The 15,457-nt window shown below is 43.2% G+C and overlaps 1 protein-coding gene and 2 non-coding genes across 4 annotated transcripts in view; all 3 read right to left on the bottom strand.

Moving 5' to 3' along the window:
• Positions 1 to 289: 289 nt before the first annotated feature.
• trnal-uaa (transfer RNA leucine (anticodon UAA)) lies at positions 290 to 372 on the bottom strand. Its single transcript has one exon. It is a non-coding gene; the product is annotated as a tRNA-Leu (tRNA).
• A 1,331-nt stretch (positions 373 to 1,703) lies between these two features.
• Positions 1,704 to 1,786, bottom strand: trnal-uaa (transfer RNA leucine (anticodon UAA)). Its single transcript has one exon. It is a non-coding gene; the product is annotated as a tRNA-Leu (tRNA).
• Positions 1,787 to 7,453: 5,667 nt separating this feature from the next.
• The window catches only part of LOC128760182 (chemokine-like protein TAFA-1), a 131,997-nt gene continuing 123,993 nt past the window's right edge, over positions 7,454 to 15,457 (bottom strand). Inside the window, exons 5-6 of one of the 2 annotated variants that reach the window (XM_053867257.1) lie at positions 13,747 to 13,838; positions 7,454 to 9,434 (exon numbers count right to left, since the gene is read on the bottom strand). In XM_053867257.1, the coding sequence (XP_053723232.1) occupies positions 13,812 to 13,838 (27 nt within the window). In that variant the 3' untranslated portion in view covers positions 7,454 to 9,434; positions 13,747 to 13,811. The remainder of the gene's footprint in view (positions 9,435 to 13,746; positions 13,839 to 15,457) is intronic. The other variant, XM_053867258.1, reaches the window with a different exon arrangement.

Raw genomic sequence — 15,457 nt, 5'->3', positions numbered from 1 at the left:
ATATCGATGTGAATAACAAATGCCACTCGATGGAGAATACATATTGATATGATGGTATCTGGTGATGGTAGCGACTTATTGCCAGGAGTGAATTTTGAAAAATACATATTTATTATTGCACTTTTCATGGTCATGATTCCATGATTAGAAAGCAGATTTATTTTTATTTAATAATATATAGTATTGGCCATAAAGTAAATGAAACTTACCACCTCTGAAATGGAACAACTCCCAATTGAGGCATATGTTTCTCACAGATGTAGCTATAATAATAATGATAAAAAAGTAATACCAGGAGTGGGGTTCGAACCCACGGGGGCTTTTGCCCATTGGAACTTAAGTCCAACGCCTTAACCACTCGGCCATCCTGATACGAGAGAGAGGCTCTTTTGCCTGCATCTTGGGCGATGACAGGTCCAATACCTAGTTTTTTTCCGCCCACAGCTGCCTTGAACATAGGTCCAGAGGAAGGGGGCGACCTGTTTGAAAAATCATCGTTCTTTTCTTCCAGCCATAGCCCCTACACTTCAATAATGAAAGTTCAAAAAGATGGGTCAAGCACATATGAGCAGCATGGATGACCTCGATGAACGATCTCAGTGCGTCACCAGAACTGTTACAGACTCCAGAAGGAAGCTTACAAGTCCTCAGAGACAGAGAGACCTTGTGGCCTCTGTTGCACACTCCGCGCCGGTTTTAAAAAAGTGCTGTGTAATAACAAAGCCATTTCTGCTGTCGACACGGATCTGCTAAAATGTTAACAATGTAGTAGTGAAGTCAGGACTGCAGAGGCGCTGTAATGCCGCATCAACAAATAGCAAGACAACAGGGCTCATGTGCAAATGAAGTTTGTGTGTTAATACAGTGGTGCCTCGGTTTTCGAACGTCTCGGAATTCGAACAACAATTTGTAGATTTTTTTGCTTCGGATTTTGAACGAAAATCCAGAACTCAAACGCCCCCGAAATAAGCTGGAAAAAACATAACGCGCACGGACCGATCAGCTGACCCACGACCACCGGGCACCTCTTCACTTCTGGAGAGACGTCACTCACTCGGCAACCCCTCCCACATGCAGCGGCCACACACATAGAGGAACAGCGCACCTGCAGCAGACACTCTACATTCACTCCTACAAAAGACTATTTTAAGGCTTGGAACGCATTGTTTCTTTTTCCATTCATTGTAATGGGAAAAGTGGATTCAGATTTCAAACAAATCGCTTCTCGAACGGCCGTCTGGAACGGATTGTGGTACCACAGTATTAGCAATGGATAGCATAAACAAATCAAACAAATCAACTGTGCTTCGTCGACACCACAAGGAGTAATCTGTTTGAATTTCTGTTCCATAAGTTCTTGTTTAAGAAAATGTGTTGGCTTGAAATATAACCGTTGTTTGTAATGGAAGATTTCTTGTTAATATTATCAATGTTGTAGCTGTGAGGTGGCGACTTTCTGGGAGAGAGCTGAGGCAGGCAGCGCTGTGGCGTCTTCGTTTTATAAAGCATCTGGAGCCACTGTCTCCATGGAGAAGCATTTTGGGATTTATTTACTCTGGGACGTGGTTTCAAAATCCACCAGAAATGCTTGGAGGGTCAAAGTGGCAGACGCAGAAGACTTTCGTCTCCGCGTGGTCACTCATAAGCTTTGGGGCTCTGATGGTTCTCAGTGAAGCTGCAAGCATGGACATAAAGAATCCTCTTACCAGGAGTGGGGTTCGAACCCACGTGGGCTGATGCCCATTGGATCTTAAGTCCAACGCCTTAACCACTCGGCCATCCTGGTTGTCCTTTAGCACCATCCACTGATTCAGGAGAGAATTTCAGTCTCTCAGACCAGAGTGAGTCTCGAACAAAGCTTCACCTGTGAACAGACAGCTAGTATCTAAAAATCTAACCAGCACCTGCATCTGATGAATCAAACACTGCAGTGAGTGCCTTCCTCTTGTGTTCTACTCTTTACACACAACACAAATGTGTAGTTCTGCTCACACCTTCAGGCTCAAGGTGATCGTGACGGTTTAGCCCTCGATCTTCTGGACCTCCCTGCTGGAAACCATAGCCCGGCTCCACAGCTGCGATTATTTATAATGTTCACTTTGCGTGTCAGGATCACAAAATATACCCAATGAACTCCTCATACAAGGATGCCGTACTCGAAGACACAACCAAACTTTTGGGTCAGTGTGTGGGCAAGAGCGATGTTTATTTCTTTCCTGGTGTCCAAACTTTAGATAAGTTCACGGCAGTAAAGAGCGTGTGTGTGGGCAGGTTTGGACTGACAGAAGAGAGTTTGTTTGTGGCAGCGCGCCTGAAGGCCAGACCGCTGCCTTGAAACATCCTCGCTCGCTCAGACCCGACGATCTGGTCCGATCATGAAACACGTCTGCCAAAACTGTGGACTCCACATCCTGAAACACTGCGAGTCAATGGCAGAATCATGAAGTGAACAATGGAGTCTTGTAAAGGACCAAGTCAGTTATGCTGAACTAGTCCTTGTGCATGATGAAGAGCAGAGCGGTGAAGAGCGGACAGTTGTCTTCTCCTGAGGCCAAACTTGCTATCTTACCGTCACTCATGTTTATGCTGAAGTGGCGGCCTGCGACTGAGGAATTGTTTTCAGACCTTCTTCTCAGACATTACACTGATCATTTGGAGACCACCATGACCACGTCTCCCACATTCCAAGTCTTTAAGGTTCAACTTCAACCTCCCCATAAGGTACATCTCAGACTCAAGGATGGGGTGCACAGCCAGACTTTTGGCAACAAAGTCTGGGAGAGGAGAGGAGAGACTGATTTGGAGGTGTGACTAGAGGAGGATGAAGGCAGGTGAAGGTGGAGGTTGTCTTGGAGCGACCCTGATTCCAAAAGATGAAGAAGAACAATGAGGCCAGATTTGAGACAGACATTATGGACAGAGCCGTTGAGCGCTGCTGTGATAATTTCAAAATTACAGTTTGTAAACTGCAGTTCAAGAATCACATTTTTGAGCACGTCCCACCTGTCTGTATATAACCTGAGTAAAATAAATACCAAGAAAATGTTTCGACTAATCAGAAGAAGTGACACCAAGAGCAAGGAATCATTCATCCGTCTCCTTATCAGGGTCGCAGGAGTCTGTCCTGGCTAGTCAGGGCGGGGGGACAATTCTCCGGTCCATCACAGGACACAGGACAACAGAAAAACCATCACACTTGCGTAGAACATTTTAGAGGCATCTGTACGTTTTTGAACCATGGGAGGAAATCAGTGTCCAGATGAAGCTAGAAAAAAGGGAGAACACAAACTGTATTTTTCTTTTTCTAAAATCTGAAACTGAAGAGCAGCCTTTCTGTTAGTGCTCGTGATGCTTGTGGTGGGCGGTCGAACGTCTAAAACTTTCTGTCTGAAGCAGACCTGCACACTCCTCCTGATCAGCTCTAATCCTCCTTGTTCTGGCTATTATCCTCTGCAACGTATCTACAGCGGTGAAGTGCTCGACAAGTCTAAGTTAGTTTCCCAGAGACGCGTGCGCCCTGCGGCTCTGAGGTCCGAGCTCGGTCAGATGCGTTGAGCTGCAAGGATCGGATTATTTGGAGCAAGTTTAGCGTTTGTGTTGTGCGACGAATGAAAGAGAGAGACAGCGGAGGAAGACATTCTGCGGTGCAGCTCACCACCACAGAGCGATGTGTGTTTTGTTCAGATCGTGATGCATTTATTCAGCGCCCCATGAAGCAGGCAGATGAAAATGTGAGGAACAACGTCCAGGTGTTTTTGAAGTTATTGAGTTCGGTGTTTTAAAGAAGAGCTTTTTCTACTTCATGAGTCACTCATCACTTCCTCAGCAAATTTCACACATTGGGAGTCAGAATGGTTTTATCATATCCTAATCCGCTGTGGTCTTCTGAAAGCAACATTTGTGAGCATGAATTCTGACACGCAAAACACCTAACCAGGATCCCATTTTCTTTCTCGCTGCCGATGAGCCGTCCACCAGCGCTGCTGTCTGTGAGTCTCAGCGGGAGCTCGGTGGGACTTGAAGGATGTCTCTTGTGAAAGTGCTCAGCACTGCAGGGAGAACAGAAACAAGCCGACTCCTCTGGTCTATTGATGTTGGGCTTCTCTCTACTCAGCCTGAGATGCAGCAGGACCTCCCTCCACAGCAAGAGACTGTCACTCCCACACTGAGTCGGACGAATGAACAGGAGTCAGAAACATTTACTCTTACTCATCCCAGAGAGCTTTTTAAGCAAAAACCCACTCAGAAGTTTCTGAACACACCATAGAGGAGTCATGTTTCAATCTGAGGATCAACTCTCGGGTATTTTGAAACTAGAAACTTATGAAGGACATCAGATTCATTTCACGCAGCATTAATAAGTATGAATTCAACCTGGGAAACAAGCAATTCCCACACTTTCAATTTGTCGCATAATTCCTGGGAGTTGCTGCGAGATTGGTGCAAAAGCATCTCCTGTTATTGTGCTGTGAGGCTGGGAGCTTCTCCGGCTGCCAAAATTCCAAACTGATGAATATGTGCACCGTCAGCTGGGACGACAAATGACTAGCCTATTAGCCAAGAGACGCTGTTGATTTGAAAATCAGTGTTTGGCCATGAATCTCAACTCTAACAGCTAAAATGAAGTGAAGAAACTCCTGAAGTTAGGGCTTCAGAAACTCCATTATCTCTGTGCAAACACTTTGATTCATAGGATAGAGTGAGTGAGGGCGAGACTTGAGCGTCCCATGTGGGTCTTCAACACCTCAACTGGTCTGTAAAGTCACGGTCAGATGCCGTCTATGTCATAAGTGCTTTATTCAATTTTTTTATTCCTTTGTCCACGATTGGTTTCTGGCTTTTTCTGAACCCTAAAGCCATCTTTTCCCATCTCACATGAGTCTGTGCCTTTTGTATTGACACGCTTGTTTCAATGCGTATGACGCCCGCTGTGTGCGCTGTTGGAAGGGGACCAAAGGTTGAAGAAACTGGTGAAGACGCCATCACCAGGAATCAGGTGGTGGAGAGGAACACCAGGAGTAACCCGTCAGAACCTCTCTGTGATGAACAGATGGACCTCCACCCAGAGTACAATACAGGATTGGATCAATACCTTTGATAGTGTGGGACACAATATCACTGTGGGACCTTCACTTGACAGATGAGAACTTAAAGCTTCAACACCGACCTGAAACGTCCTCATGTCTTACGCATCTGCAATCATCTCTGACAGCTGAAGCAGCTCAATAAAGTTTGATCTCTGTTAGGCTTCACATAGAAAGAGAGCTTTCATCAACACCTGGAGCCACAGAACCTCAGTGAGAGCGACACTGTGAACAAGTGAGTGTATCATTAAACCACAGCAGCCTGTGGTTGTTGGTTGTTCTTCATTTAAAATTTTGTTGTGACACTTGTACTGTCACTCAGTAAAGTTCCTCAACTGCTATGTTTTTGGAGTTTGAGCACCAGCGAACATGTCAGCTGCCTGCAAGTTCGGATTGTCTGCATTATTCAGGATGCCTGCAGGCACTTTTTCACCTCCATTGATGAAGTCTGACTATTCAGTGAAACAGAAATGATATTGAATTATGTGAAGATTACTCACAGAATGGCAGTTTTTAAATATATCTCGGTGGACGCTTTTCAGAAAACACTTATTTTTCCGCTCACTGGAGCCGACAACTTCCTGATGCACTCGCTTGAGTGGCAGCTCGAAGGAAACGGAGATACCTGTACACGTTTTTGATGGACAGTAAGCCACTGTGACTCATCACGAAGCGACTTTAGCAGCGCTAAAATCTCAAGTTGTGATTCCAATGTGTCTTTAATTCTAATTCTAATGTACACATGAGGAACACAGTTTTTATATACCTTAATGTTTCCAAATAATAACCAAAACGGTTTGATTCAGCTTTCTAACCTTAATTCCCACCAAACATGGAAGTGGTTCAAAGGTGCATGGAAAATGACACCTCACCAAATCTGGCAACTTTCCAATCCTTAGCGACATCGATTGTGAAAATGTACTGCTGACTTTGCTTCTTGGCACGTGAGAGGCTTCTGAAGTGAATGTCTCCCACACTACAAATGAAAGCGAAATAACAACAACTGTGACATCAGGTTTGTTCCCAAAACAAAATGCACATATGCGTAACTCCATATTTGTACCTGCACATACATGCAACTGAAGAAAAAAAATAAAAAAATAAAATACCAGACGTGAATATTTTCTAACTGCATGACAACAGTTACCTAGACACCGGTATGCTAGACACAGCTCTGTTCTGCACCTCACTCACCGGCAAAATAAAAAATTAACACCAACACATCCTCACTGCCATGGCGTCATATGCTGACCTAAGGAAAGTGGACTTTTGTGTTATAAACTGATGACAAAGGCAGCCTTCCGCGTTGCATGTCAACGGACTAAAACGTCTTCCTTCCTGTATAGTGTTCCAGGTGAGGATCGTGTGTTGTAGGTGGGTGCACGTAGCATTGCAAGGCGTGTGGAGGGTGAGGCACAGGGAGAGAAAGAAAAAAAACACATTTTACGTTTTTACTGTTCGAGGCGGTGGTGTGGGTCGTGTAGCGTGAGGAGCGGCATGCGCTGGGTGTGGGATTGTGTGAGGTGGTGGATCACGGGGAGCACAAGGGACGGGGAGACGTATGGCATCTCTCTTCAATGAATCATATGAGACGCCATTGTCATGGCTTCCTCCACCAGTTTTTGTTATGTTGTGCAGTCTTTTCCGGTTTCTTTTTTCTGGTTTGGTCTCTCTCTCATGACAGTGTCAGGCGCGACTGGCAGCTGCACCTCATGATTGGACCTCCATGAGCTTAAGAAGTGGCTGGAGGATGTAGCAGATGTCATGTTTCTGCCAAGTGTATGGTGACTGTTTCCTCGCAACTTGTGAATTATTTCATTTGTGTGTGTGTTTTTTTTCCCATATTTTACCTTGCACCTACTTTGGTTAGTTTGTTTTGTAATTTTTGTTCTCTTGTTCACAGTTCCCATTCCTCGTGCCTCTGCCTTGTGAGGTGGATGAATCTACTCTTCTCTATCTGTGGACCTTTTTGGACCTTTTCTCTCTCCTAAAAACTGTTGCCTGCTCACAGAAGTGGCTCTGTGGCTAGAAGATTTACATTGTTTTTCTTCAGTTTATTTATTTTTTTACCTTTACCTTTTATCTATCATATAAATTGTGCAATGATGTCATTTAGCCCAGGACAGTGTATAGTGACTTTGGTCACTGAGGAGTTGGCAACAGTTCGTGAATGCATTCCTGAAACAAGGTTTGGCACCGTTGACTGTAGTTTGCTCAACACTCTCTCTGTGTTATGTAAGGCTTTGTTGCCATAAAGAGGATTGTTCCTACATTTTTCATGAGCCAGTTTGTTTTCACACTTTCACTGCGTTTTATTGTCATAATGGTCGACAATTTGTCATGATCGGCTTTTATTTTGGTTTCGGTAATTCCCGTTTTTGGGGCACATGCCTGGAGTTGATTATCCGCATCTGTGCATAAAAACACCTGTACTCCAGCAACGTGTGCCAGATCGACTTCATTTGTGTCCCAGGTTCTTGTTCCGTCGCTCTTTTATCTGTTCGTTGGCTTATCTTTGGTTCACTCCTTCTAAAACCCGGGTGCTCTGAGTTTTGTGCCGTTCTTCCTTTTGTCTATTTGCACCGTGTTGCTTCCTGGTTTTCTCTTTGATGTTGCTTTTCACTGCTCGTGCGTTTGTTTTGACGACCACTGTAGTTAGCTTGTGTTTTACTGTTCATTGTGTTTGTTTTCTCTATTTACAGACTCCGCTTGGATTCGTTCTCCAGATTTGGTGACACTTTTGGTTGGACTTTAATCCGTTGCGGACTCATCCCAGTTCGGAAACATTTTGGACTTAAGTTTATTTCTCCCGGATCGTGATGCTTTTTGTTGTATTTTTGACTATTGTATTCGACCTGCTGTCAGCCTCCTCTGACTCTTCCATTACTGCACTTGGGTCCCGCCCCGTGTCTTGAACACAACAGAAATGACAGTAATGGGCTACACGGATTCTTTTTTTCCATGGATAATATAGAGAAAACCTTTTAAAACTTGGGGTCTGAGTGCAGATGAGGTGGTGTGCTCAGTGCTGACACTGGCATGGGCCATAAACAAACAAAACATGTCGAATTGTTCTCCTAAACTGAGTCATTACTACTGTAGTTTGAGCCCTTAAAAAACAGCAAGTGGGCTGAAAATGCATATTGCACACTTTCAGATGCCGTTGAATCATCGTCATACAGAACGTGCGATAAACTCCCAGATGATCTTTCCAGGTAAGGACACAAGATTTCTCATTTAAAAAATGAGTCTGTTGCTTTCAATAACGCTGTGGGTTTAATGAGCGACGACTAGGTATAAAATTAGGCTGCTGAAATCAATAACAAAACGAAACGGGGAAAAAAATGGTTGTGTGAATACAATTCTGACTTTGAACGACCAAATCATGGAAACAAAGAAACGAGAAGACGCGCTCCAAAGCAAGAGTTACGTATGCAGAAATGTGCTACTGGATATGAGCATAGAAAACCTTTTTTCAATCTCCCAGAAGAGTCTTCTGTCGTGTCCTCACATCCGTAGAAGCCAACTGGCTGTTTCCCTCCGTCACGGCCTCATTTTCTGGATAAATGATGGAGACTTTCCAGCGCCGCGGAAACGTTTATCAACACTTTGAATGGCAGAGACGCAGGAGAGATCTCAGATTAAGGTCCGATTGTGGCTGTCAGATAATTCCTTGCGTCTGTTGCTTGTGTGGGGTTGGTAGAGCAGAAGCTTCCGCAGTCGAAAACACAATATTTGTACTTATATTGAACGGAATTCCATGACTCACATATAATCTTGGATCTCTTACTTCATATGTAACGTCTCAATATATCTATTTATACAGTATACACAGTTTGTACATACAAAGAAGGTCTCTTGAAGTTTACACTGGCATGCCCTAAAAAGGAAACTGAAATCTGGTCATGGTAAATGAGGCCACGGGCAGACGCTCGTTACGTTTTTCTGCTGGGAAGTCACTGCAAAACAGTCCAGCAAGTGATCCGAACACCACCGAACCAAAGGGTGTCATCGCGCCGCCGCAGGAGTTCCACAGAAATCCAGCCGTTTTGGTCACGGGATGGGGCAAAACGGGGGGTAAGATCCGGCAGAGCAGGGCTGGAACTGGAAGAGAAGAGTCACCAACGTGGGGCTCATTGATCAAACGGGGGATTAGTGTGGTTTCAAATCCTTGGCACCACGCAAGCAAAGCTGTCTTATCTGCTGGATATCCTTTCTCTGTGCTCGCAGGTAATCCAGTCGTGGATGTAATAGTGTTAGTCCGCACGGCGTGTAGAGACAGGGAAGATGAGGGGAAGATCCTGGAGCGCAGCCCAGCCAGGGAGCTCTCTGTTAGGTCCTGGGATTAATCTGGAAAACAAAATCAAAGAGAGGAGAAGACGCGGTTAGACGAACAAGCTCACCGACACATCACGTTGGCTTTGCTAAAACTGATCACAAGAAATAAGGAGCCCAGGAAATCCTCACGGCGATGCTAGCACGCTCTTAATGTGGGATTAACGCTGAGATATACCGATCCAGTGATGCTGAGTGAGTGACAGCATTCAGCTTCTCTGCACTCCTTGTTCTGAGGCCATTCACTGCGTTATGGATGTATGGATTTATTACCTTATTTTTTAATTTTTTAAAGGGGTGCTGTCTTTCCTTATTATTTCACAGGAGCTGCTGTTGTCAGAACACGCCCCTCGTCCAACTTAACTGATCAGACACTCACTTTTGGATTTATTTATTTTCTACTTTAGATCCTTTCAGTTTCACCAATACAGACTGAGTAATGTGACTCTGCTCTGAGTCATTTGATCCGGTCCTGGATCAACAGTCTACTTCCTTTATTCAGTGGTTCTCAGTCAGAGGGGATGTTTTCCTCCAGTAATCTGCTGTTTGTGCGACTCTGGATGCCACAGGTCAAACAGTTCAACTCCCGTCCAACCCCTCCCCACGACCCTCGAACCAAGCGTCTTTTAAATGGACAGTAACATAACGTTTGAAGACTAGTTTAATGTGGACTAAGTGGTTCAAGTTTACGATTTTTTTTATCACCAATAATCACCGATGCTGTCTTCAGAAACATGTGTTAGTAGACACCAAAGACAGACGGGTGGGTGATGCTGCAGCTGTGACCTGCTTTTATTCTGTTGACACACTTCCTGTCCCCACTCTGCTCCATCACCAGGAGTGTGATTCAAGCTGCAGGGAAGGCTGCCAGTCAAACTCTGCTTGTCTCCTGCCATTCCTTCGTCTGTGTTTCTTGGTTGATCACATTTTTCCTTTATTATTTAGACTGTCTACCTAAAGTTTGGACTTTTTACTGTACATATTTTAAATCAGGGGCAACACAGCCTTACGCCGCTCAGCAAGTACGAACAAACATTTTGCGTCTGTTTAGCCGAAATAGCTTGTGCGACAGATCCCTTACATCCGGTGTTTCTTTAAATGTTGCCCTCTCTTGCGCCCCCATACTAATGCATTCAGTCATCACTCTGGATTTCCTTCAACCCAATAAACCACTTTAGCTCAGCTAAATGGGATCAGAGCCCCGCTGTGATGCTGAGCTGTCCGTCCGTGACTCCGGTTCAGGGACTCTTATTCAGCCGGCGTTGCAGACCGGCACATTGTGCAACCTTGAGTCTGCTATTGAATGTCCTGCCTTTCAGCATCCTCCTCGACCTGGCGCTAGCTAATAACAGTGTGCGCAAACTCCCCATCTGTGTGTTTAGAATTCTCCTCACACTCAACCTCTATTCTGCTTTTACAGTGACATGCCAATTAAAAATCCCATAATCCAGCTCCCTCAAACAAACGCAGCCGTGACATTTCCCGCGCACGCGCAGGATTTGCAAGCGAAAGGTTGCTCTCTGGTACTTTGCCATTAAAAACATGTTCAGGGACACTGGTGTGACCGACAAATGCTGGTGATGACATCACAGCCCTCACTCACAAGAACAAGAACCTTGACCCTTAGCTACATTCATTTTTTTTCATGCTGAGAAGAGTAGACATGGTCAGAGGTACGTGGTGTGTTTGTTTCCTAAAGTTCCTACAGGTAAAGACTACCAGCTATTCTTGTTGCTATGCCAATAACAGATGAGGTCAGGATGGAGTCCGGCTCGACCATGATGTTTGCTGATGATATTGTGATATGTAGTGAGAGAAAGAAGGAGCAAAGAAGAGAGACTGAAAACACTTCAAGTACTTCGATCATCAGCGACGGACAGTGAAGGAGGTGAAGGAGAGAGTGAAGCAGGGCGGAGACGACTGTGATATCAGAGGAGCAGCAAGAGTGGGAGATGTGCTTCACAGGACAGTTGTGGTCACTGCTATGATTTATGTTCAGAGACTCAGGAGCCAGAAGAGTCAGCGATGATGATACTGAGTTTGTCTTTCGGAGAAAGGACTCAAAGTTTGGAGACAAAGTTAGGGAGGACAGATGGTTGGACAGAGTTGGACCAAGGATGTTGGAGATGAATATGAGTGATGAGCTATATGGTGACTGGCAGGTGATGAAGACAAACTTCCACTGAGGCACAAACCATTCAAAACTACAACTGTACTGAACTACTTCTACCAGAAACAGAGCATGAGTCTGAAGCTCTTGGCATCTTCACTCTTTCTGTCCTCTGGCTCCTCAAGTGCAACAGGTAGCAGACTTCTCAAAGATTCCCTGCCGTCTGCATCCTAATACCCTGCATTACATCCCAATTTACTCCGATGGATGGAAACAGCCAACAACAATCGCCTGGGCAGGACTTGAGTCCGACTCTTCAGCCTGAATGAGTATCAATCTGAGCTTCTTCAAACACTGCTGAGCTAAAATTAGACTCCACAGCAACACAGATAAAGATGCTGTTGACGTGTTGTTAGTGGAGAGGTGGACACAGGCTTGAGTCAGAGAATCAATCAGTTTATACGTCTCAGTCTTGAACTGTCGCTCGAGCACATGCATGGATGAATTCGACCAAAAAAACAAACAAATTCTACAATACGGAAGAATGCAACCCTGTCAAACTGTCTCACAACTGGACTCTGTGCTGTCACTCTGTGCGACTTCACATGACAAACCAGTCATTCTACCTCGAGGTGGACGACAGTGATACCATTCTTCACTCCAGCTGCATCTTTGTTCAACATCTGCCTCACAACAACGTCGGCCATTCATGTCTGATTCATTAAAACCGCAGGAAAAAAAGCTTTTTGTGTGTGTGCCGCCCCGATAGCTGCTTCCCCAGACCCTCGGAGACGGATCAGGGTATCAAGTGTCCCCTGATAAGAAGGCACTTCGGGCCGGCCCGCGGTGCTGCAGCGCACAAACAGACTTATCAAACACATCAAACACTGGCTGAGGAGGAAGTAGCGTGTCACAGACTAGAACATAATGAGATTGGCCCAAACCCGCGTAAGGCGCCGTGATCAAGCCACACAGCGGCCAAAAACGAAAACAGGGCGAGAACAAAAGGAAGGAAGGAGCTGATGCCGAGTGCCATGTTCAGCTGCCGTGAGCAGAGTTGCAGATATATTCCTTGTCAAAGGGCCTCAAGAGATGTGGACTCTCACCAGCAATCCACACATATATAAAAAATTAAAAGCATTAGAATGACTTTGTCATGGAAAACGCGGATGAAAATACTGGAGGGATAAGAAAAAGAAAAAGAAAACAAAACTAATATTGTGAAAATAAAATTTAATATTGATGTGATTACATAGTTTGGGGAAAATAACTGAAAAATGAATGAATGAAAATAAAAATTACATGAATAAAATATGACATGACATTTCAAATTGATATAAATACCAGCATTGCATTGTATTTAATTTTTGAAAAAAAAAATCAAATATAAGATTAAAATTATTATTAATAAAATTGAAATAAAAAAATACAAAATGTAAAGTGACTGAAAATAACATTTTAAAACTATATTATACAATTGCCTATTATTACTGATATGTTGCGAAGAAAACGATGGAAATGTAGTAAAAAATAAATAAATAAAATAAGATTGAATTATAAAGTGTATTGTGATTACAAATAACACCAATTAAAACATTTTAATAATTTAATATTGACAATACTTCAGATATATTTGGGGGAAAAGGATGTAAAACAAAAGGGTTTTTTTTGCATTTTATAATAATAATGTATATTGTTTATATTCTATGCAAAATGAGGATCAGTACAGTATAAATGTGTCATAAAATAATTTAATTCATTTTATCATTAAACTATAATATTATGTCACACAACAGTGTCACACTAAAAATGTGTAAATTTAGAAAATTTTTGTTGGGAGGCAAAAATAACTTTTTGGTACCAAAAAAAGAAATAATTTTGAAGAAATGGCTGACAAATTGTCAAATTATTAAAGCAACATCAAACAAAATGAGAAAAAAAAAAAGAACACGAAGAAAATGAAGTGAGTTTTTCGTGTGTCAGTGTGTGTGTGTGTTGGGTCGGCAGTGACTCCTGTTTCATCGCAGCCACTCGTGCATCAGTGCGCTCAGCGTTTGTGTCACGGTCGCCTCATCATGCACAGGGTGTAAACACACCTACATTATCCTCCGCTCTGCGTTTTCAGCTGACAAATCATTGAGCATAAGTTCCCGGGATGAGCTGACACTCGGAGCGGTGAGAGACAGAAAAAAAAGAACAGCTTGAAAAAAGACTAACCTTTACAGAAGCAAGAATGCAGCTCAATTTCTGTGGACGCGTCCTCTGCATTTTGCTTCCAGAAGCTAAAAAGGGGAGTATGGCTGGGTGTTCTGCAACGAGAGGGTCAAGAGAAATACACATGTGTATATCGGGCAGAAAAGCAGCTTCACTTGTGAACTGTGGCCCTCCTCGCTCGTGACCGAGCGCCGTGCTGACACAACCTCTGACCTCTAACTGCTCACAGCCAACTGGCATGAGATTAGCAGTGAGACATCAGGCTCGCACACACCAGGAGCTGAATTAACGCTTCATCTCTGATTCTCTTATTGACTTCAGGATCTAACCTCCCGAGGTTCCAGTTTGAAATGTGTTGTTTGGGTGCTGCTCTTCATTCGACATTCCTGTTTATGCTTCTGCTCAGTTCATCTCCCATAATTCCCTCCTGCATCACCCACACAGAGTTTTGTAGCAGCGGCAGCTCTGACTGTTTATCAGGTCGATTTCTGCTGTTCTTGCATTGTAAATTTTTTTTGCAACCTGCCCTCTGCCACTGTTCCAGCGAAATGTTTTAGTACTTCATGTGGTATCTCACCTTATATTTTTTCGTCTAAAGAGACACGTGAATGATTTTTTTTCAATTGTGAAAAATAATCTTCTTTAGAAGACAATCGAAAGTTATCAATTCATGAGCATGAGAAATATTCAGAATAATTTAAATGGAGGGTAATTTAGGATGACTTTTTTTTATTTGATACAGTCTAGTTTTATTTTTAAAAGAATCATGAAATGTTTAAAAAGAAACTTATGACAAAAAATATATAAAAAAAGGCAAATAAACATAAGAGAACAGGCAAACATTGAAAAAATGTGATAAAATAAAGGTCTTAGCTTGCTTTTAAAACGGCATGTGTATGGGACAAGCTGTATCAAAACAAAAAACAAAAAAAAACAGGTGCTAAAAATATTCTTTCTAATTATTTATATGTTTAGTTAGTATTTATTTTTTTAATCAAGCAATTTAATTGTGTCTTTCTATTTCATTCATTATGGTATGGTGTCGTTTTGAGTCCACCTTAAATAAAGGCACAATAGACTGGTTGAAGGTGAAGGTACCTGAAGGTACAGACAAGATTGTCTTCACCATAGAAGCAGCTGTCCAACTCTTCATTCCTACCATCTTGCAGTGAAACAGGTGTAATAACTTGAATTAGTCTACTTTGAAGTTTAATTTCAGTCTCCATCATCAGCCACCTTTTTCATACCCTGCTCGCCGCTGCATGTTTCCTGGGAGATCAGAGCGAAGAACAAGTCCAATTATTTCTGAAACGTGTCTTCACTATCTTTTCTTCCCAAACAGATGGTTTAAATTCCCTGTCACTGGTGTGCTATCGTCCATTAAACTCTTGAAGGCCAGGGTGGTCGATCTTCTACATCCTGAATACACGTAGCAGTTTAGCAGCGTGATCTTCTTCAAGTAATGGTCCAGTATTTTGTTTTCTTTCCTGACAGTTCGATGATGAGAATGACCTATGATATTGCTCCACTCGTGTCTGTGGCCCTCATTGCGCAGGCCAGTATGAGATCACTGGTGTAGTCGTAAAGTAGCATCAAGTAAGTGTCAAGTATTAAGGTGCTGATAAGAAAAAAAAACAATTCAGTTCATGGATCTCAGTAGGTAACAAAGATCATTTCATGAATTGCGACATGGAATAGTTAGATGCAGAGAAAT

Source organism: Synchiropus splendidus, chromosome 6 (assembly GCF_027744825.2).
Source record: "Synchiropus splendidus isolate RoL2022-P1 chromosome 6, RoL_Sspl_1.0, whole genome shotgun sequence".
Classification (NCBI taxonomy): Eukaryota; Metazoa; Chordata; class Actinopteri; order Syngnathiformes; family Callionymidae; genus Synchiropus; species Synchiropus splendidus.
Note: the sequence above shows the minus strand (reverse complement) of the source record. Positions and strands in the feature narration are given on the sequence as shown.